Here is a 22,913-nt window from a genome sequence, read left to right on the forward strand (position 1 = left end):
GACAACTTGAAAGACTGGCCCAGGACAGAGGGCTCTGGTGAGCTGCTGTTGGTGGTGATGGGTTTAACTAATAAACTCTAGCACTTCTAGGAAAATACCAAGAAATGAAAATCTCCTTTTAACAATACTTGCAAGCACATTGCAAACCCAGGTAGACAAGGCAACTGGGTGGAGAGTGCTATCTTCAAAGAATGAAGAGTATTCTTCAAATTAGACACACTTCCTTTAATCTTACAACAACCAGTGCAAATACTGCCCATACCCGAGAAGCTATACACAAAAGAAGCAATGCTCTGGCTATGAATAGACTTCATTTAGGACAAAAGATTAGAGATATTTAATGATATTTACAAATTTAGGATATACTTTAATGTATATCCTTGTCTATTTCGCTCACTGATAATTAGAAAAACCAGTACTGCATCCTGTCAAATCATGTGTTCCAGAAATTCTCAGGATAAAAAACAACAAAGTGTGCTTATGCAACAAATTAAAAGTCTAAATTATCAAATATAATTACTTCATATCCTCAATCATGATCCATAATTCACATTTGAATAACTAATCTGAACAAATATTGGCGATGAGTCTTGGTCATGATTTGGTTTACGGATTCTTCGTGGTGTACTGGGAATGGGAAGAGCTCGCAGCTGCTGAGAGCTGGGACGGCCGAAGAGCTTTCAGTTTTCCTTCCTTCGTCAGGTGAACGCACTGGGTTGTCACGGAGTGCAGATGGAAGGAGATGCTGGCAGCTCGTTCCAATTCCATTGGGTCCTCCTCAGTCGTTATCGTAGATACACTCTAAAATGACAAAATCAAATGACGTTCTGGGATAAGAAATCTGGTTACCGGAAGTCGGCAAAAGTGAAACAAATATAATACAGTATTGGCCTGATGGGCAGAAGGGTCTGAACCATGCAACCAGAGACTGTCACGCACGTCTCCCTCTACCCCGTCACTTACAGAGGCTGACATACACGTCTCTCTCTATCCAGTCACTTACAGAGACTGTCACCCATAGCTGTATTGTTCTATGGCTCTAACACATTCAAAACTTTAGACTGGAAGAAGTTGCAGAGGGCTGTAAGCTCAATCAACTCAATTATTGGCATTAGCCTCCCATCCATCGAGGACATCTTCAAAGGTGATGACTCAAGAAGGCACATCCTTCACTGAGGATCTTCATCACCCAGGACATGCCCTCTTCTCATTACTACCATCAGGGAGGAGCCTTACAGAAGCCTGAAGGCACACACTCAATGATTCAGGAACAGCTTCTTCCCCTCCACCATCAGATTTCCGAATGGTCCATGAATCCACATACACTACAGTACACCACCTCGTTACCTTCTGAGATTCTGGCAACAACATTGGTGAATTTATAGATGGTGCGAGCTGCGCCTAGCCACACAAACACGCGTGTAGAGTGGCTTTGAGTACGGGAGATACTAGAAATCATGGTTCAACATCTCAAGAGCCGGAAAATGCTAATGGTTTGTGGCCACCAATTTCTGAACGGTCCACGGACATTATCCCACAATCCCTTTTATTTTTGAAGTATTTATTTCTATTTTGCAATTAAAAGTAAGTAACTTTGCTTGTTACAAAACAATAAATTTCATGTCATAGAGGTCAGTAATAATAAACTTGATTCTGATTAATCAGGAATTAACTATTATGGAGAAATTCTGGTGATTTCCCAAAGTACAGGACAAAAAGACTGACGTTTCTCCAATCCTGATTGAAGTCTTCGAGTAGGATAAAATGTTGGCACAACATGGTGGACCGTAGGGCCTGTAGTGTGGTGTTCCAGTCGAGATTCAAGATGGTTTATTGTCGTTCTTTAGTACACGAGGGTAAAGGAGACCAGAATGATTGTTACTCCGGGTCTGATTCAGCGTAAAAACTCAATAGCACAAAGAACACAATTTAAAAACCTCAGTAAATACAGTCCAAGTATTTGATGTTGTGGTGTTTGCCAAGCAGGAGGGATCAAATACAGAGGCAAATGAGGGTAAACACAGCCACAATGAAACTGTTCCTTGTACATTGTGCTTTACAGGGTTGCTTTCACACTTGCACTGTTTGGGATGCTGGTGAATATTGGGAGCTCGGGTTAAGGCTTTTGATGTGGTGATGTTCCCAAGCTTTTTGGCAATGACCTTGCAGATGTTTCATCACTAGTGAAGGTGACATCCTCAGTGGACAGTTGAACAAAGATCAAAGGTCAGCTGAAGGGCTGGCCAATCAGGATCAAGGCCGATGAACTGCGGTGAGGGGGGGGCCTATATAAATGCCAGCACTCCCGTAGAGAAACACCAACAACTGTGACACGATGATGTCACCTTCACTGGGGGAGGAGAGAGGGAGGGGGGAGAAAGAGGGGGAAAGGGGGGAAGGGAGGGAAGGGGGAAGGGGAGAAGAGGGGGGAAGGGGAGAAGAGGGGGGAAGGGGGGAAGGGGGAAGGGGGGAAGGGGGAAGGGGGGAAGAGGGGGAAGGGGGAAGGGGGAAGAGGGGGAAGGGGGAAGAGGGGGGAAGGGGGAAGGGGGGGAAGAGAGGGGAAGAGGGGGAAGAGGGGGGAAGAGGGGGGAAGAGGGGGGAGGGGGAAGAGGGAAAGGGGGAAGGGGGAAGGGGATGGGGAAGGGGAAGTGGGAAGGGGAAGAGAGGGAAGAGGGGTGGAGGAGGGGAAGGGGAAGAGGGGAGGGGGAGAGGAGGGGAGGGGAAGGGGGGAGGAGGAGAGGAGGGGGAGGGGGGAGAAAGAGGGGAGAAGGGGGGAAGAGGGGGACGGGGAAGGGGGAGGGGGAAGGGGAGAGGAGGGGTGGGGGAGAGGAGGGAGGAAGGGGAAGAGGGGAGAGGAGAGGGGAGGGGAGAGAAGGGGAGAGGGGAGGGGAGAGAAGGGGAGAGGGGAGGGGAGAGAAGGGGAGAGGGGAGGGGGAAAGGCGGGTGTGGAGGGAGGGGGGAGCGAGGGGGGAGCAAAGAGGAGAGAGCGGTAGAGACAGAGGGAGAGGGAGAGAGGGAGAGGGAGTGACAGAGAGAAAGAGGGAGAAGGAAAAACGGAGACAGAGGGAAAGACGGAGAGAGGGAGAGGGAGCAGGAGAGGGAGAGGAAGTGGGAGAGGGAGATCAGAAACATTTTAGAATGGAGTACATTTTTCCCGATACATTAGCAGATTGTACACCTTCGATCCACACGGTCTCCTGACAATTCTTCACATACCTGTATCAATATCGTCATAGATCTCACCATCACCTCCCGCAGTTCTAGAAAGAAGAAGAAGTGTTTTATTTTCTCTAGAATCACACACATTAATGTGAAGCATCTCAGCTTTTGTGTTTTTATATCTTTCACCTTGACTCTGCAAAGCCCCAAAGAACAGCCACATCCTGGCCTCAATAACAATGTAGTTGAAGGTTTAAAGTCAATGTATTTCAGAGATACGGCACATAACAGGCCCTTCTGGCCTAACGAGCCCACACTGCCCAACCACTCCTTCACCTGTGGCAGAAAACCGGATCGCCCGGAGGAACCCCACGCATTCCATGAGCAGAATATACGAACTCCTCAGCAGCAGTTGCTCACTCTGTAATAATGTTACGCTAACCCTACACTACTCTGCCGACAAGCTCGTTATCAAAATGTTACCCTGAGATTCATTTTCTTGTGGGCATTTACAAGAAAAACGACATACATAAACAAAGGCTGACAAACAATCTTTACACCTGTGATCAGAGGAAGATTATACAGGGTCCCGCGTATTGTGGTTCCCTGGGTTTTACTTTGGTGACCTTTGCAGGTTCAAAATATTATATTCCATTCCAGTGTTCCGAATTCAGATTTCTTTCTTCTACATAGTGGCCTTGGGAGTTCGTAATATATTTCATTACCAAAGTACGTATACTTTATACAACCTTGAGATTTGTCTCCTTACAGGAAACAAAGAGTCCCCAATAGATCCCATTAAAAATAAAAGTTTTAAAATCTTTCTACCTCTGCCTGCTCTCAAGCAAGGGTTGGATTTTTATCTTTCTTGCGATGTAACTTTCCTTTGCTTGTTTGTATTTTTTATAATCGCTTATGGTATACATGTGTCACTCTTCAGCGATTTTACCAGTAAGTGCAGAATACCCTTTTCTGGTCCTTTGATCCACACCGCCCAGCAGCCCCCGATTTAACCCTAGTCTAATCACGGGACAATTTACTATGATCAATTAACCTATTAACCAGCACGTCTTTGGAAGCTGGAGCACCAGGAGGAAACACACACATTCAACGGGGAGGAGGTATAAACGCCTTACAGAGGATGCTGGGGATGAACTCCGAACTCCGACGCCCGCAGCCGTAACAACATTGTGCTAGCCGCTACACTACTGAGCTGGTACGGCTGCTGCCTCGTTAGAAGTTTCCAAGTTTTTCTGCAGTCTTGAATCTGGCTATTTTATCGACCAATTCTTATCACTGGAATGTTGTTATTTTTAGTTGGAGCTAGTTTTTGTGGCAGGTGCCCACCATTTCTTGGTTCTCTCCACTCCTTTTGTTTATTTTTCATTCTTGTAACACTTCATCAAACAGCAAAAAGCAATAAATTTTATGTCTCAATCTCATCTTCCAAAGAACCTTGAGATCACAAAAACTCCAGGACCAAACACAAGGAACTTCAGAGCTCATGCTGCTGAGTTGCAACGTGACATTAGAGGACTAACTCAGTATATCAGCTCATCTTCCAACGCACCGCATACACAGACTCATACAGTGTATTTATTATTTTCCTGTAAGTACTGGCTATTTTTAGGATAACGACTGTGTGGGTTTGACTGACAAACCAAGTATGAAAGTCATAGGTTTGTAAGTGGTGGGTGTATTTGAAGAGTCTAATTGTATTGAAATGTGATCATCCAAATATAACTATTTAAGAGTACACCCATTCAATTCTACTTCCCATTCCCATTCTGACATATCATCTACTGCCCGGATGAGGCCACACTCAGGTTGGAGGAGCGTGCCCAGGTGGATTGGCGAGGATACTGGCGGGGATGACAACAGAGCAGAGGTGGCTGAAGTTTCTGCAAATAGTTCACAGGTGCAGGATGGATATGTTTCACAGAAGAGGTAGTTGTTCTCAAATGGCAGGGGAGACAACCATGGCTGACGAGGGAAGTTAGGGACTGCATAAAAGCCAAGGAAAGGGCATAGAGGGTAGCAAAAGTGAGTGGAAAGTTGGATGATTGGAAAGCTTTTAAAATCCAACAAAAGGCAACTAAAAAGCTATAAGAAGGAAAAAGATGAAATATGAGGGCAAACTAGCCAATAATACAACGCAGGATACTAAAAGTTTCTTCAGTTAAATAAAGCATAAAAGGGAGGTGAGAGTTGTTATTGGACCACCAGAAAATGATGCTGGTGAGATAGTAAAGGGGGGGGGGACACAAAGAAATGGCAGATGAACTTAATAAGTATTTTGTTTCAGTCGTCACTGTGGAAGACACCAGCAGTGTGCCACAGGTCTGTGAGTGTCAGGGAGCAGGAGTGAGCGCTATTGCTATTACAAAGGAAAAAGTGTTAGTCAAACTTAAAGGTCTTCTTTGAGTTGCAGAGCAGACTCGATGGGCCGAATGCCCTAATTCTGCCCCTATGTCTTACAGTCTTCAGGTGGATAAGGCACCTCGACCAGATGGACTACATCACGGAGACCTGAGAGAGGTTGCTGAAGAGATAACGGATGCAATGGTCATGATCTTTCAAAAATCACTTGATCTGGCATGGTCCAGGAGCACTGGCAGTCTAACCTCAGTGGTCAGGAAAGTGTTGGAGTCTACTACTAAGGATGAGGTTTCGGGGTACTTGGAGACTAATGATAAAATAAGTCAAAGTCAGCATGGTTTCTGTGAAGGGAAATCTTGCCTGACAAATCTGTTCAAGTTCTTCGAGGAAGTAACAAGCAGGGTGGACAAAGGAGAGGTAGTGGATGTCATTTACTTGGATTTTCAGAAGGCATTTGATAAGGTGCCACACACGAGGCTCTTTAACAAGATAAAATCCTGTGGCGTGACAGGAAAGATACTGGCATGGATAGAGGTGTGGCTGACAGGCAGGAGGCAGTGAGTGGGGGAAAAAAGGGGCCTTTTCTGGTTGGTTACCCATGACTAGTGATGTTCCTCAGGGGTCGGTATTGGAACCAGTACTTTTCACATTGTTTGTTAATGATTTAATGGAATTGATGGCTTTGTGGCAAAGTTTGCGGATGATATGAAGATAGGTGGAGGGGTAGGTAGTGCTGAGGAAGCAATGTGGTCGGTGCAGGACGTAGACAAATTGGAAGAATGGGCAAAAAGGTGGCAGATTGAATACAGTGTTGGGAAATGTAGGATAATGCATTTTGGTAAAAGGAACAATCGTGCAGACTAACCAATTTCCCCTGGGATCAATAAGGTATGAGTATGACTATGACTACTATGATTATTATCTAAATGGGGAGAAGGTTCAAACATCAGAGGTGCAGAGGGACTTAGGAATCCTCGTGCAAGACTCCCAGAAAGTTAATTTACAGGTTGAGTCTGTGGTAAAGAAGGCAAATGGGATGTTGGTATTTATTCCAAGGGCAATAGAATATAAAAGCAAGGAGATAAAGCTGAGATTTTATAAGACACTAGCCAGACCGCACTTGGAAAATTGTCAAGAGTTTTGGGCCCCATATCTCAGAAAGGACGTGTTATTATTGGAGAGAGTCCAGAGGAGGTTCACAAGGATGATTCCAGGAATGAACAGGTTAACATACAAGGAGCATTTGGCAGCTTTGGGCCTGTACTGACTGGAATTTTGAAGATTACAGTGGGATCTCATCGAATGTTGAAAGGACTAGATGGGGTGGACATGGAGAGGATGTTTTCTCTGGTGGGGGTATCCAGAACCAAAGGGCACAGCCTCAAAAATGAGGGGTGACCTTTTAGAACAGAGGTAAGGAGGAATTTTTTTTAGTCAGTGAGTGGTGAATCTGTGGAATGCCCTGCCACAGACTGCGGTGGAGGCCAAGTCCGTGGGTACATTTAAGGAGGGCGTTCATAGTTTCCTGATTGCTCAGGGCACCAAAGGATATGGCGAGAAGGCAGGTGTACGGGTTGACTGGGATCCGGGATGAGCCATGATGAAGTGGCAGAGCAGACTCGATGTGCTTAGTGGCCTAATTCTGCTCCTATGCCTTATTGTCCAGCACCTTATAATCTGTCTGGGTAGCCTCCAACCTGAAGGAATGAACTTTGATTTCTCGAACTTCCAATATTTCCCCCCCTCATCTCCTTCACAATTTCCCATTCCCATTTCCCTCTCAAACCTTCTCTCCTGACCTGCCCATCACCTCCCTCTGGTACTCTTACCCCTTCCCTTTCTTCCATGGCCTTCTGTCCTCTCCTGTCAGACTCCCCCCTCTCCAACCCTTCATCTCTGTCACCAATTGACTTCCCAGCTCTTTACTTCACCTGCTCCTCCTCTCCCGGTTTCACCCATCTCCTGCCACCTGCTGCTTCTTCCTTCCCTCTCCCCACCTTCTTACTCTGACTCCTCGTCCTTTTTTCCAGTCCTGATGAAGGGTCTCGGCCAGAAACGTCGACTGTTTACTCTCTTCCTTGACGCTGCCTGGCCTGCTGAGTTCCTCCGACATTTTGTGTACTATTTAAGAGTATAGTACTGTAGAGGCCAAATTAAAGATTAGTTTTATTCAAAAGATACAGTGAAATATGTCGTTCGTGTCGATGACGAACAGTCCGAGGATGAGCTGGGGGCAGCCTGCAAGTGTCGCCACACTTCTGGCGCCAACACAGCGTGCCCACAATTTAATAACTCGACCTTGTAGACCCTTTTTTCCTGTGAGCGAAGACCAGAGCACCCAGAGGAAACTCACGTGACTACAGGGAGAACGTACAAACTCCTTACAGACAGCAGTGGATTGAACCCCGATCTTCCGCTACATTATCCTGCCGTCTCCTTGGACTAACATTCCATGGAGCGTAAATTCGAATGTCAACACTTGACTTTAAAAGCTGAGCTATAAAAATCAATTCCAGTCCAAATGAAACTCCGAGATGAATGTTTAAAAGAAGCTGGATGTTTATTGAAGTGCTTTAAAATGGGGGATTTATCACCCCTCGTCTAACCTGTGTACGACTCTAATCCCATGCCACTACACGTAACTCAAAGCTTCGTCTATAGTCAGGGGTACCAGTGAGGGAGGAGGTGGATTGAGTGGGAGGGGGAGCGGAGATGAGGTGAAACACTGGGAGGGGATAGGTGGATGCAGTAAAGTACTGAAGAAGGAATCTGATAGACAGTGGACCATGGGAGAAAAATAAGGAGGAGGGGCGCCAGAGAGAGGTGAGGAGAAGAGAAGGGGTAAGTGGGGAATAAAAAAGAGGGAAGGGGGAAGGGGGAAAATTTACTGGGAAGTTAGAGGAATCGATGTTCATGCCATCAGACTGGAGGCTACCCAGATGGAATGAAGTTTTGCCCCTCCATCCTGAGGGTGGTCTCATTGTGGCAGTAGAGAAAGTAAAATAGTTGGCCATTAGTTGGCTTTTTGCGAAGGGAGTGGAGGTGCTCGACAAAGTGAACCCCGAAACGATGTCAGGCCTCGCTGATGTACGGAAAGCTTGCACTGGGAGCACCAGATACAGTAGATGACCCCAACAGACTTGCACGTGAAGTGCTGTCTCACCTGGAAGGACTGTTTGGGGCCCTGGGTGGAGGTGAATTGGCAGGCGTAGCACCTGCAGAAGGGGAAGATCAGTGGGGAGGGACAAATGGACAAGGGAATCCCTGTGGAAAGCAGAGACTGGGGGGGGGATGGGGGAGGTAAAAATGTATTTGGTAGTAGGGTCCTGTTGAAGATAGTGGAGGTTGAATATCGTGATGTGCTGAACATGGAGGTTTATGGGGTGGTAGGTAAGAACAGGAACTCTATCTCTGTTGTGGTGGCAGGAAGCTGGGGTGAGGGCAGATGTCCAGGCAATGGAGGAGATGTGGACGAGGATAGAGGAAGGGAAAGCCCATTCTATGAAGGAGGAGGACATCTCTGATGTTCTGGAATGGAAAGCCTCATCCTGAAAACAAATGTGGTGAAGACAGAGGAACTGAGAAAAGGGAATGACATTTCTACAAGTCACAGGGCGGGAGGCAGACAAACATTTATCACTGTATCTCAGTTCATAAGACACTAATATAATAAACCAATAATTCCAGTACAGTGAACTGTACAGAAAAAAAAACTCAGGAGAAGAAAAACAATTATTTGAAAAAGAGATAAGCCATTTGTCAAGAACTTGCATAATATTATTGTGAAGAATTATATACTCACTCCACTACTAAGTTGACTTTCTGAACGTATCCAACTGTAGTTTTGTAAAAGAAAAGCAGAAATAAAATTAAATTAGTGACATACTTGATAAATAGGCTTAGCCAAGACCGTAATAAGAAATGTTAAAAATACCAAACACACGCTGGCCTTCATTAGTTGGGGGATTGAGTTTGCAAGATAATGTTGTAGCTCTATAAAACCTAGTTACACCACAATTGGAGTATTGTGATAAGTTCTGGCTGCCTCATTACGGGAAGGATGTGGAAGTTTTAGAGAGGAAGCAGAGGAGATTTACCAGGAAGCTGCCAGATTAGAGAGGATGTCTTATGACGACAGGTTCAGCAAGCTGGGGCTTTTCTCTTTGGAGAGAAGGTGACTTGATAGAGATGTACAAGTTGATAAATGGACAGCCAGAGATCTTTTGCCAGAGAGAAGCTGATCATGAAAACGCCAAACGCACTAAGTTTTCCATCTGAAGAGCCAATGAACCAAGATGCATTTGAGACTCTAAGTTTGGCATCTATAGTCCTGGTGACACGAAATCTTTTCAAGTTCCCTCCCACCACTGACTGAAGATATGAGCTTTGAAAAATAAATCTCCACATCCTGATAGTTCAATGTTCAAAGCAAATTCATTCTCTATTCTCTATACAGACAATATTGCGATCAATTTTCTTGCAGGCATTTACAGGAAATAAGAAATTATACAATAGACTTTTATGCAAAGCTATCAGTAAAGACCAACAAACAACTAATGCGTATAAAAAAGGCAAACTGTGCAACTGAAAACTATTGAGAACATGAGTTGTAAAGAGAATTTGAAAGTGAGTCTGTAGCTCGTAAAATCAGTTCAGTGTTTAGGTGAGTTATCCACACTGGTTCAGGACTGAGGGAAAAGCAGTTCCTCCTCTTCTCCGTCCTAAATCTACTCCCCCGAATCCTGAGCTTATGTCCCCTAGTTCTAGTCTAACCTGCCAGTGGAAACGACTTTCCTGGTAGAAGAATAAGAGGAGGAGGGACGGAGACAGGGAAATCAGTAATCAAATGGCCAACTAAACTAATCCCTTCAGCCTACACAACGTCCATTTCCCTCACATGCATGTGCCGATCTAATTGTGTCTAAAAAGTCCTGAATGTGTTTGCCTCGACCCCCACCCAGGCAACGCATTCCAGACACCCACCACTCTCTGTGGAAAAGAACTTGCCTCTCCCATCGCCTTTGAAATTCAATGCATGCCCTCTGATTTTAGACCTATCAATCCTGGGAAAAACTTCACACACACTTTATTAAATTAAACAAACTTACACTTTCCATCCTCGTTACGGCAGAGCAGTTTAATGTTGTCCGTGTGCTGTATGATGTCTAACGTTTCACCCGCTTTCACCGGTAGGTCTCGGTTACCCCATTTCTTATTGGTTACATTTGCAGCAACTTGGACAGTTCCCAGAACTCTGATATCCCCATCATACTGTTCGAGAGAGAAGACAGCATTTAGATGTCTTTTTGAATTCCTAAAATGCGAGGTCATCAAGTGAATAAAACACAACAATCTCTGAGGATTGATTATGGACTTACTCATAACCTATCACCTCAGCCTGACCACCTCTCACCCCCTCCCACCAACCTGACCTCACCTCTCACCTCCCAACATCCTCACCCTCCCCACCAACCTGACCTCACCTCTCACCTCCCAGCTTCCTCACCCCCCCTCCCCAACCTGACTTCACCTCTCACCTCCCAGCTTCCTCACCCCCCCTCCCCACCAACCTGACTTCACCTCTCACCTCCCAACATCTTCACCCCCTCCCACCAACCTGACCTCACCTCTCACCTCCCAACATCTTCACCCTCCCCTCCCCACCAACCTGACCTCACCTCTCACCTCCCAACATCCTCACCCTCCCCTCCCCACCAACCTGACCTCACCTCTCACCTCCCAACATCTTCACCCTCCCCTCCCCACCAACCTGATCTCACCTCTCACCTCCCAACATCCTCACCCCCTCCCACCAACCTGACCTCACCTCTCACCTCCCAACATCCTCACCCTCCCCTCCCCTCCAACCTGACTTCACCTCTCACCTCCCAACATCTTCACCCCCTCCCACCATCCTGACCTCACCTCTCACCTCCCAACATCTTCACCCTCCCCTCCCCACCAACCTGACCTCACCTCTCACCTCCCAACATCTTCACCCTCCCCTCCCCACCAACCTGACCTCACCTCTCACCTCCCAACATCTTCACCCTCCCCTCCCCACCAACCTGACCTCACCTCTCACCACCCAACATCCTCACCCCCTCCCAGCAACCTGACCTCACCTCTCAAGTCCCAACATCCTCACCCTCCCCTCCCCTCCAACCTGACTTCACCTCTCACCTCCCAACATCTTCACCCTAAGCTCCCCTCCAACCTGACTTCACCTCTCACCTCCCAACATCCTCACCCTCCCCTCCCACCAACCTGACCTCACCTCTCACCTCCCAATATCCTCACCCCCTCCCACCAACCTGACTTCACCTCTCACCACCCAACATCTTCACCACCCCCCACCAACCTGACTTCACCTCTCACCACCTAACATCCTCACCCCCTCCCACCAACCTGACCTCACCTCTCACCTCCCAACATCTTCACCCCCTCCCACCAACCTGACTTCACCTCTCACCACCCAACATCTTCACCACCCCCCACCAACCTGACTTCACCTCTCACCACCTAACATCCTCACCCCCTCCCACCAACCTGACCTCACCTCTCACCTCCCAACATCTTCACCCTCCCCTCCCCTCCAACCTGACCTCACCTCTCACCTCCCAACATCTTCACCCTCCCCTCCCCACCAACCTGACCTCACCTCTCACCTCCCAACATCCTCACCCTCCCCTCCCACCAACCTGACCTCACCTCTCACCTCCCAATATCCTCACCCCCTCCCACCAACCTGACCTCACCTCTCACCTCCCAACATCTTCACCCTCCCCACCCCTCCAACCTGACTTCACCTCTCACCTCCCAACATCTTCACCCCCCCCACCAACCTGACCTCACCTCTCACCACCCAACATCCTCACCCCCTCCCACCAACCTGACCTCACCTCTCACCTCCCAACATCTTCACCCTCCCCTCCCCTCCAACCTGACCTCACCTCTCACCTCCCAACATCTTCACCCTCCCCTCCCCACCAACCTGACCTCACCTCTCACCACCCAACATCTTCACCCTCCCCTCCCCACCAACCTGACTTCACCTCTCACCACCCAACATCTTCACCCCCTCCCACCAACCTGACCTCACCTCTCACCTCCCAACATCTTCACCCTCCCCACCCCTCCAACCTGACTTCACCTCTCACCACCCAACATCTTCACCCCCCCCACCAACCCGACTTCACCTCTCACCACCCAACATCCTCACCCCCTCCCACCAACCTGTCCTCACCTCTCACCACCCAAAATCCTCACCCCCTCCCAGCAACCTGACCTCACCTCTCACCTCCCAACATCCTCGCCCCCTCCCAGCAACCTGACCTCACCTGTCACCTCCCAACATCCTCACCCCTCACCTCCCAACATCCTCACCCCCTCCCACCAACCTGACTTCACCTCTCATCTCCCAAAATCCTCACTCCCTCCCAGCAACCTGACCTCACCTCTCACCTCCCAACATCTTCACCCTCCCCACCAACCTGACCGCCTCTCACCACCCAACATCCTCACCCCCTCCCTCCAACCTGACCTCACCTCTCACCTCCCAACATCTTCACCCTCCCCTCCCCTCCAACCTGACCTCACCTCTCACCTCCCAGCTTCCTCACCCCCCCTCCCCACCAACCTGACCTCACCTCTCACCTCCCAACATCTTCACCCTCCCCTCCCCACCAACCTGACCTCACCTCTCACCTCCCAACATCTTCACCCTCCCCACCAACCTGACCTCACCTCTCACCTCCCAACATCCTCACCCCCCCTCCCCACCAACCTGACCTCACCTCTCACCTCCCAACATCTTCACCCTCCCCTCCCCACCAACCTGACTTCACCTCTCACCTCCCAACATCTTCACCCCCTCCCACCAACCTGACTTCACCTCTCACCACCCAACATCCTCACCCCCTCCCACCAACCTGACTTCACCTCTCACCTCCCAACATCCTCACCCTCCCCACCAACCTGACTTCACCTCTCACCACCCATCATCCTCACCCTCCCCTCCCCACCAACCTGACCTCACCTCTCACCTCCCAACATCTTCACCCCCTCCCACCAACCTGACCTCACCTCTCACCTCCCAACATCTTCACCCCCCCACCAACCTGACCTCACCTCTCACCACCCAACATCCTCACCCTCCCCACCAACCTGACTTCACCTCTCACCACCCAACATCTTCACCCTCCCCTCCCCTCCAACCTGACCTCACCTCTCACCTCCCAATATCCTCACACCCTGCCACCAACCTGACCTCACCTCTCACCTCCCAATATCCTAACACTCCCCTCCCCTCCAACCTGACTTCACCTCTCACCACCCAACATCTTCACCCTCCCCACCAACCTGACTTCACCTCTCACCACCCAACATCCTCACCCCCTCCCACCAACCTGACTTCACCTCTCACCTCCCAACATCTTCACCCCCCCCACCAACCTGACTTCACCTCTCACCACCCAACATCCTCACCCCCTCCCACCAACCTGACTTCACCTCTCACCTCCCAACATCTTCACCCCCCCCACCAACCTGACTTCACCTCTCACCACCCAACATCCTCACCCCCTCCCACCAACCTGACCTCACCTCTCACCTCCCAACATCTTCACCCCCCCCACCAACCTGACTTCACCTCTCACCACCCAACATCCTCACCCCCTCCCACCAACCTGACTTCACCTCTCACCTCCCAACATCTTCACCCCCTCCCACCAACCTGACTTCACCTCTCACCACCCAACATCCTCACCCTCCCCACCAACCTGACTTCACCTCACACCACCCAACATCCTCACCCTCCCCTCCCCTCCAACCTGACCTCACCTCTCACCACCCAACATCCTCACCCCCTCCCACCAACCTGACCTCACCTCTGACCTCCCAACATCCTCACCCCCTCCCACCAACCTGACTTCACCTCTCACCTCCCAACATCCTCACCCACTCCCACCAACCTGACCTCACCTCTCACCACCCAACATCCTCACCCTCCCCTCCCCACCAACCTGACTTCACCTCTCACCTCCCAACATCTTCACCCCCTCCCACCAACCTGACCTCACCTCTCACCTCCCAACATCCTCACCCCCCCTCCCCACCAACCTGACCTCACCTCTCACCTCCCAACATCTTCACCCCCTCCCACCAACCTGACTTCACCTCTCACCTCCCAACATCCACACCCTCCCCTCCCCTCCAACCTGACCTCACCTCTCACCTCCCAATATCCTCCCCCCCTCCCACCAACCTGACCTCACCTCTCACCACCCAACATCCTCACCCTCCCCTCCCCACCAACCTGACCTCACCTCTCACCACCCAACATCCTCACCCCCTCCCACCAACCTGACCTCACCTCTCACCTCCCAACATCTTCACCCTCCCCTCCAACCTGACTTCACCTCTCACCACCCAACATCTTCACCCTCCCCTCCCCTCCAACCTGACCTCACCTCTCACCACCCAACATCTTCACCCTCCCCTCCCCACCAACCTGACCTCACCTCTTACCACCCAACATCTTCACCCTCCCCTCCCCACCAACCTGACCTCACCTCTCACCTCCCAACATCTTCACCCTCCCCTCCCCTCCAACCTGACCTCACCTCTCACCTCCCAACATCTTCACCCTCCCCTCCCCTCCAACCTGACTTCACCTCTCACCTCCCAACATCCTCACCCTCCCCTCCCCACCAACCTGATCTCACCTCTCACCTCCCAACATCCTCACCCCCTCCCACCAACCTGTCCTCACCTCTCACCTCCCAACATCTTCACCCTCCCCTCCCCTCCAACCTGACTTCACCTCTCACCTCCCAACATCTTCACCCCTTCCCACCAACCTGACCTCACCTCTCACCTCCCAACATCTTCACCCTCCCCTCCCCACCAACCTGACCTCACCTCTCACCTACCAACATCTTAACCCTCCCCTCCCCACCAACCTGACCTCACCTCTCACCACCCAACATCCTCACCCCCTCCCAGCAACCTGACCTCACCTCTCACCTCCCAACATCCTCACCCTCCCCTCCCACCTGACTTCACCTCTCACCTCCCAACATCTTCACCCTCCGCTCCCCTCCAACCTGACTTCACCTCTCACCACCCAACATCTTCACCCTCCCCTCCCCACCAACCTGACCTCACCTCTCACCTCCCAACATCCTCACCCTCCCCTCCCCACCAACCTGACTTCACCTCTCACCACCTAACATCTTCACCCTCCCCTCCCCACCAACCTGACCTCACCTCTCACCTCCCAATATCCTCACCCCCTCCCACCAACCTGACCTCACCTCTCACCACCCAACATCCTCACCCTCCCCTCCCCACCAACCTGACCTCACCTCTCACCACCCAACATCCTCACCCCCTCCCACCAACCTGACCTCACCTCTCACCTCCCAACATCTTCACCCTCCCCTCCAACCTGACTTCACCTCTCACCACCCAACATCTTCACCCTCCCCTCCCCTCCAACCTGACCTCACCTCTCACCACCCAACATCTTCACCCTCCCCTCCCCACCAACCTGACCTCACCTCTTACCACCCAACATCTTCACCCTCCCCTCCCCACCAACCTGACCTCACCTCTCACCTCCCAACATCTTCACCCTCCCCTCCCCCCCAACCTGACCTCACCTCTCACCTCCCAACATCTTCACCCTCCCCTCCCCTCCAACCTGACTTCACCTCTCACCTCCCAACATCCTCACCCTCCCCTCCCCACCAACCTGATCTCACCTCTCACCTCCCAACATCCTCACCCCCTCCCACCAACCTGACCTCACCTCTCACCTCCCAACATCTTCACCCTCCCCTCCCCTCCAACCTGACTTCACCTCTCACCTCCCAACATCTTCACCCCCTCCCACCAACCTGACCTCACCTCTCACCACCCAACATCTTCACCCTCCCCTCCCCACCAACCTGACCTCACCTCTCACCTCCCAACATCTTCACCCTCCCCTCCCCACCAACCTGACCTCACCTCTCACCACCCAACATCCTCAACCCCTCCCAGCAACCTGACCTCACCTCTCACCTCCCAACATCCTCACCCTCCCCTCCCCTCCAACCTGACTTCACCTCTCACCTCCCAACATCTTCACCCTCCGCTCCCCTCCAACCTGACTTCACCTCTCACCACCCAACATCTTCACCCTCCCCTCCCCACCAACCTGACCTCACCTCTCACCTCCCAACATCCTCACCCTCCCCTCCCCACCAACCTGACTTCACCTCTCACCACCCAACATCTTCACCCTCCCCTCCCCACCAACCTGACCTCACCTCTCACCTCCCAACATCCTCACCCTCCCCTCCCACCAACCTGACCTCACCTCTCACCTCCCAATATCCTCACCCCCTCCCACCAACCTGACTTCACCTCTCACCACCCAACATCTTCACCCCCCCCACCAACCTGACTTCACCTCTCACCTCCCAACATCCTCACCCTCCCCACCAACCTGACTTCACCTCTCACCACCCAACATCCTCACCCTCCCCTCCCCACCAACCTGACCTCACCTCTCACCTCCCAACATCTTCACCCCCTCCCACCAACCTGACCTCACCTCTCACCTCCCAACATCTTCACCCCCCCACCAACCTGACCTCACCTCTCACCACCCAACATCCTCACCCTCCCCACCAACCTGACTTCACCTCTCACCACCCAACATCTTCACCCTCCCCTCCCCTCCAACCTGACCTCACCTCTCACCTCCCAATATCCTCACACCCTCCCACCAACCTGACCTCACCTCTCACCTCCCAATATCCTAACACTCCCCTCCCCTCCAACCTGACTTCACCTCTCACCACCCAACATCTTCACCCTCCCCACCAACCCGACTTCACCTCTCACCACCCAACATCCTCACCCCCTCCCACCAACCTGACTTCACCTCTCACCTCCCAACATCTTCACCCCCCCCACCAACCTGACTTCACCTCTCACCACCCAACATCCTCACCCCCTCCCACCAACCTGACTTCACCTCTCACCTCCCAACATCTTCACCCCCCCCACCAACCTGACTTCACCTCTCACCACCCAACATCCTCACCCCCTCCCACCAACCTGACCTCACCTCTCACCTCCCAACATCTTCACCCCCCCAACCAACCTGACTTCACCTCTCACCACCCAACATCCTCACCCCCTCCCACCAACCTGACTTCACCTCTCACCTCCCAACATCTTCACCCCCTCCCACCAACCTGACTTCACCTCTCACCACCCAACATCCTCACCCTCCCCACCAACCTGACTTCACCTCACACCACCCAACATCCTCACCCTCCCCTCCCCTCCAACCTGACCTCACCTCTCACCACCCAACATCCTCACCCCCTCCCACCAACCTGACCTCACCTCTCACCTCCCAACATCCTCACCCCCTCCCACCAACCTGACTTCACCTCTCACCTCCCAACATCCTCACCCCCTCCCACCAACCTGACCTCACCTCTCACCACCCAACATCCTCACCCTCCCCTCCCCACCAACCTGACTTCACCTCTCACCTCCCAACATCTTCACCCCCTCCCACCAACCTGACCTCACCTCTCACCTCCCAACATCCTCACCCTCCCCTCCCCACCAACCTGACCTCACCTCTCACCTCCCAACATCTTCACCCCCTCCCACCAACCTGACTTCACCTCTCACCTCCCAACATCCTCACCCTCCCCTCCCCTCCAACCTGACCTCACCTCTCACCTCCCAATATCCTCACCCCCTCCCACCAACCTGACCTCACCTCTCACCACCCAACATCCTCACCCTCCCCTCCCCACCAACCTGACCTCACCTCTCACCTCCCAACATCCTCACCCCCTCCCACCAACCTGACCTCACCTCTCACCTCCCAACATCTTCACCCTCCCCTCCAACCTGACTTCACCTCTCACCACCCAACATCTTCACCCTCCCCTCCCCTCCAACCTGACCTCACCTCTCACCACCCAACATCTTCACCCTCCCCTCCCCACCAACCTGACCTCACCTCTTACCACCCAACATCTTCACCCTCCCCTCCCCACCAACCTGACCTCACCTCTCACCTCCCAACATCTTCACCCTCCCCTCCCCTCCAACCTGACCTCACCTCTCACCTCCCAACATCTTCACCCTCCCCTCCCCTCCAACCTGACTTCACCTCTCACCTCCCAACATCCTCACCCTCCCCTCCCCACCAACCTGATCTCACCTCTCACCTCCCAACATCCTCACCCCCTCCCACCAACCTGTCCTCACCTCTCACCTCCCAACATCTTCACCCTCCCCTCCCCTCCAACCTGACTTCACCTCTCACCTCCCAACATCTTCACCCCTTCCCACCAACCTGACCTCACCTCTCACCTCCCAACATCTTCACCCTCCCCTCCCCACCAACCTGACCTCACCTCTCACCTCCCAACATCTTCACCCTCCCCTCCCCACCAACCTGACCTCACCTCTCACCACCCAACATCCTCACCCCCTCCCAGCAACCTGACCTCACCTCTCACCTCCCAACATCCTCACCCTCCCCTCCCACCTGACTTCACCTCTCACCTCCCAACATCTTCACCCTCCGCTCCCCTCCAACCTGACTTCACCTCTCACCACCCAACATCTTCACCCTCCCCTCCCCACCAACCTGACCTCACCTCTCACCTCCCAACATCCTCACCCTCCCCTCCCCACCAACCTGACTTCACCTCTCACCACCTAACATCTTCACCCTCCCCTCCCCACCAACCTGACCTCACCTCTCACCTCCCAACATCCTCACCCCCTCCCACCAACCTGACCTCACCTCTCACCACCCAACATCCTCACCCTCCCCTCCCCACCAACCTGACCTCACCTCTCACCACCCAACATCCTCACCCCCTCCCACCAACCTGACCTCACCTCTCACCTCCCAACATCTTCACCCTCCCCTCCCCACCAACCTGACTTCACCTCTCACCACCCAACATCTTCACCCTCCCCTCCCCTCCAACCTGACCTCACCTCTCACCACCCAACATCTTCACCCTCCCCTCCCCACCAACCTGACCTCACCTCTCACCACCCAACATCTTCACCCTCCCCTCCCCACCAACCTGACCTCACCTCTCACCTCCCAACATCTTCACCCTCCCCTCCCCTCCAACCTGACCTCACCTCTCACCTCCCAACATCTTCACCCTCCCCTCCCCTCCAACCTGACTTCACCTCTCACCTCCCAACATCCTCACCGTCCCCTCCCCACCAACCTGATCTCACCTCTCACCTCCCAACATCCTCACCCCCTCCCACCAACCTGACCTCACCTCTCACCTCCCAACATCTTCACCCTCCCCTCCCCTCCAACCTGACTTCACCTCTCACCTCCCAACATCTTCACCCCCTCCCACCAACCTGACCTCACCTCTCACCTCCCAACATCTTCACCCTCCCCTCCCCACCAACCTGACCTCACCTCTCACCTCCCAACATCTTCACCCTCCCCTCCCCACCAACCTGACCTCACCTCTCACCACCCAACATCCTCAACCCCTCCCAGCAACCTGACCTCACCTCTCAACTCCCAACATCCTCACCCTCCCCTCCCCTCCAACCTGACTTCACCTCTCACCTCCCAACATCTTCACCCTCCGCTCCCCTCCAACCTGACTTCACCTCTCACCACCCAACATCTTCACCCTCCCCTCCCCACCAACCTGACCTCACCTCTCACCTCCCAACATCCTCACCCTCCCCTCCCCACCAACCTGACTTCACCTCTCACCACCCAACATCTTCACCCTCCCCTCCCCACCAACCTGACCTCACCTCTCACCTCCCAACATCCTCACCCTCCCCTCCCACCAACCTGACCTCACCTCTCACCTCCCAATATCCTCACCCCCTCCCACCAACCTGACTTCACCTCTCACCACCCAACATCTTCACCCCCCCCACCAACCTGACTTCACCTCTCACCACCCAACATCCTCACCCCCTCCCACCAACCTGACCTCACCTCTCACCTCCCAACATCTTCACCCTCCCCTCCCCTCCAACCTGACCTCACCTCTCACCTCCCAACATCTTCACCCTCCCCTCCCCACCAACCTGACCTCACCTCTCACCTCCCAACATCCTCACCCTCCCCTCCCACCAACCTGACCTCACCTCTCACCTCCCAATATCCTCACCCCCTCCCACCAACCTGACCTCACCTCTCACCTCCCAACATCTTCACCCTCCCCACCCCTCCAACCTGACTTCACCTCTCACCTCCCAACATCTTCACCCCCCCCCACCAACCTGACCTCACCTCTCACCACCCAACATCCTCACCCCCTCCCACCAACCTGACCTCACCTCTCACCTCCCAACATCTTCACCCTCCCCTCCCCTCCAACCTGACCTCACCTCTCACCTCCCAACATCTTCACCCTCCCCTCCCCACCAACCTGACCTCACCTCTCACCACCCAACATCTTCACCCTCCCCTCCCCACCAACCTGACTTCACCTCTCACCACCCAACATCTTCACCCCCTCCCACCAACCTGACCTCACCTCCCAACATCTTCACCCTCCCCACCCCTCCAACCCGACTTCACCTCTCACCACCCAACATCCTCACCCCCTCCCACCAACCTGTCCTCACCTCTCACCACCCAAAATCCTCACACCCTCCCAGCAACCTGACCTCACCTCTCACCTCCCAACATCCTCGCCCCCTCCCAGCAACCTGACCTCACCTCTCACCTCCCAACATCCTCACCCCTCACCTCCCAACATCCTCACCCCCTCCCACCAACCTGACTTCACCTCTCATCTCCCAAAATCCTCACTCCCTCCCAGCAACCTGACCTCACCTCTCACCTCCCAACATCTTCACCCTCCCCACCAACCTGACCGCCTCTCACCACCCAACATCCTCACCCCCTCCCTCCAACCTGACCTCACCTCTCACCTCCCAACATCTTCACCCTCCCCTCCCCTCCAACCTGACCTCACCTCTCACCTCCCAGCTTCCTCACCCCCCCCTCCCCACCAACCTGACCTCACCTCTCACCTCCCAACATCTTCACCCTCCCCTCCCCACCAACCTGACCTCACCTCTCACCTCCCAACATCTTCACCCTCCCCACCAACCTGACCTCACCTCTCACCTCCCAACATCCTCACCCCCCCCTCCCCACCAACCTGACCTCACCTCTCACCTCCCAACATCTTCACCCTCCCCTCCCCACCAACCTGACTTCACCTCTCACCTCCCAACATCTTCACCCCCTCCCACCAACCTGACTTCACCTCTCACCACCCAACATCCTCACCCCCTCCCACCAACCTGACTTCACCTCTCACCTCCCAACATCCTCACCCTCCCCACCAACCTGACTTCACCTCTCACCACCCAACATCCTCACCCTCCCCTCCCCACCAACCTGACCTCACCTCTCACCTCCCAACATCATCACCCCCTCCCACCAACCTGACCTCACCTCTCACCTCCCAACATCTTCACCCCCCCACCAACCTGACCTCACCTCTCACCACCCAACATCTTCACCCTCCCCTCCCCTCCAACCTGACCTCACCTCTCACCTCCCAATATCCTCACCCCCTCCCACCAACCTGACCTCACCTCTCACCTCCCAATATCCTAACCCTCCCCTCCCCTCCAACCTGACTTCACCTCACACCACCCAACATCCTCACCCTCCCCACCAACCTGACTTCACCTCTCACCACCCAACATCCTCACCCCCTCCCACCAACCTGACTTCACCTCTCACCTCCCAACATCTTCACCCCCCCCACCAACCTGACTTCACCTCTCACCACCCAACATCCTCACCCCCTCCCACCAACCTGACCTCACCTCTCACCTCCCAACATCTTCACCCCCCCCACCAACCTGACTTCACCTCTCACCACCCAACATCCTCACCCCCTCCCACCAACCTGACTTCACCTCTCACCTCCCAACATCTTCACCCCCTCCCACCAACCTGACTTCACCTCTCACCACCCAACATCCTCACCCTCCCCACCAACCTGACTTCACCTCTCACCACCCAACATCCTCACCCTCCCCTCCCCTCCAACCTGACCTCACCTCTCACCACCCAACATCCTCACCCCCTCCCACCAACCTGACCTCACCTCTCACCTCCCAACATCCTCACTCCCTCCCACCAACCTGACTTCACCTCTCACCTCCCAACATCCTCACCCCCTCCCACCAACCTGACCTCACCTCTCACCTCCCAACATCCTCACCCCCCCTCCCCACCAACCTGACCTCACCTCTCACCTCCCAACATCTTCACCCCCTCCCACCAACCTGACTTCACCTCTCACCTCCCAACA

The 22,913-nt window shown here is 53.0% G+C and overlaps 1 protein-coding gene across 5 annotated transcripts in view; it reads right to left on the minus strand.

The window, feature by feature from the left end:
- Window positions 1-219: 219 nt before the first annotated feature.
- LOC134347255 (FYN-binding protein 1) overlaps window positions 220-22,913 on the minus strand; it is a 253,395-nt gene continuing 230,701 nt past the window's right edge. For all 5 annotated transcript variants that reach the window (XM_063049617.1, XM_063049616.1, XM_063049618.1 and 2 more), the window contains 4 exons: window positions 10,647-10,809; window positions 9,341-9,374; window positions 3,217-3,260; window positions 220-801 (listed from right to left, as the gene is read on the minus strand). In XM_063049617.1, coding sequence (XP_062905687.1) covers window positions 779-801; window positions 3,217-3,260; window positions 9,341-9,374; window positions 10,647-10,809 — 264 coding nt within the window. In that variant the 3' untranslated portion in view covers window positions 220-778. The remainder of the gene's footprint in view (window positions 802-3,216; window positions 3,261-9,340; window positions 9,375-10,646; window positions 10,810-22,913) is intronic.

The sequence above is a fragment of the Mobula hypostoma genome, chromosome 5 (assembly GCF_963921235.1).
Source record: "Mobula hypostoma chromosome 5, sMobHyp1.1, whole genome shotgun sequence".
Classification (NCBI taxonomy): domain Eukaryota; kingdom Metazoa; phylum Chordata; class Chondrichthyes; order Myliobatiformes; family Myliobatidae; genus Mobula; species Mobula hypostoma.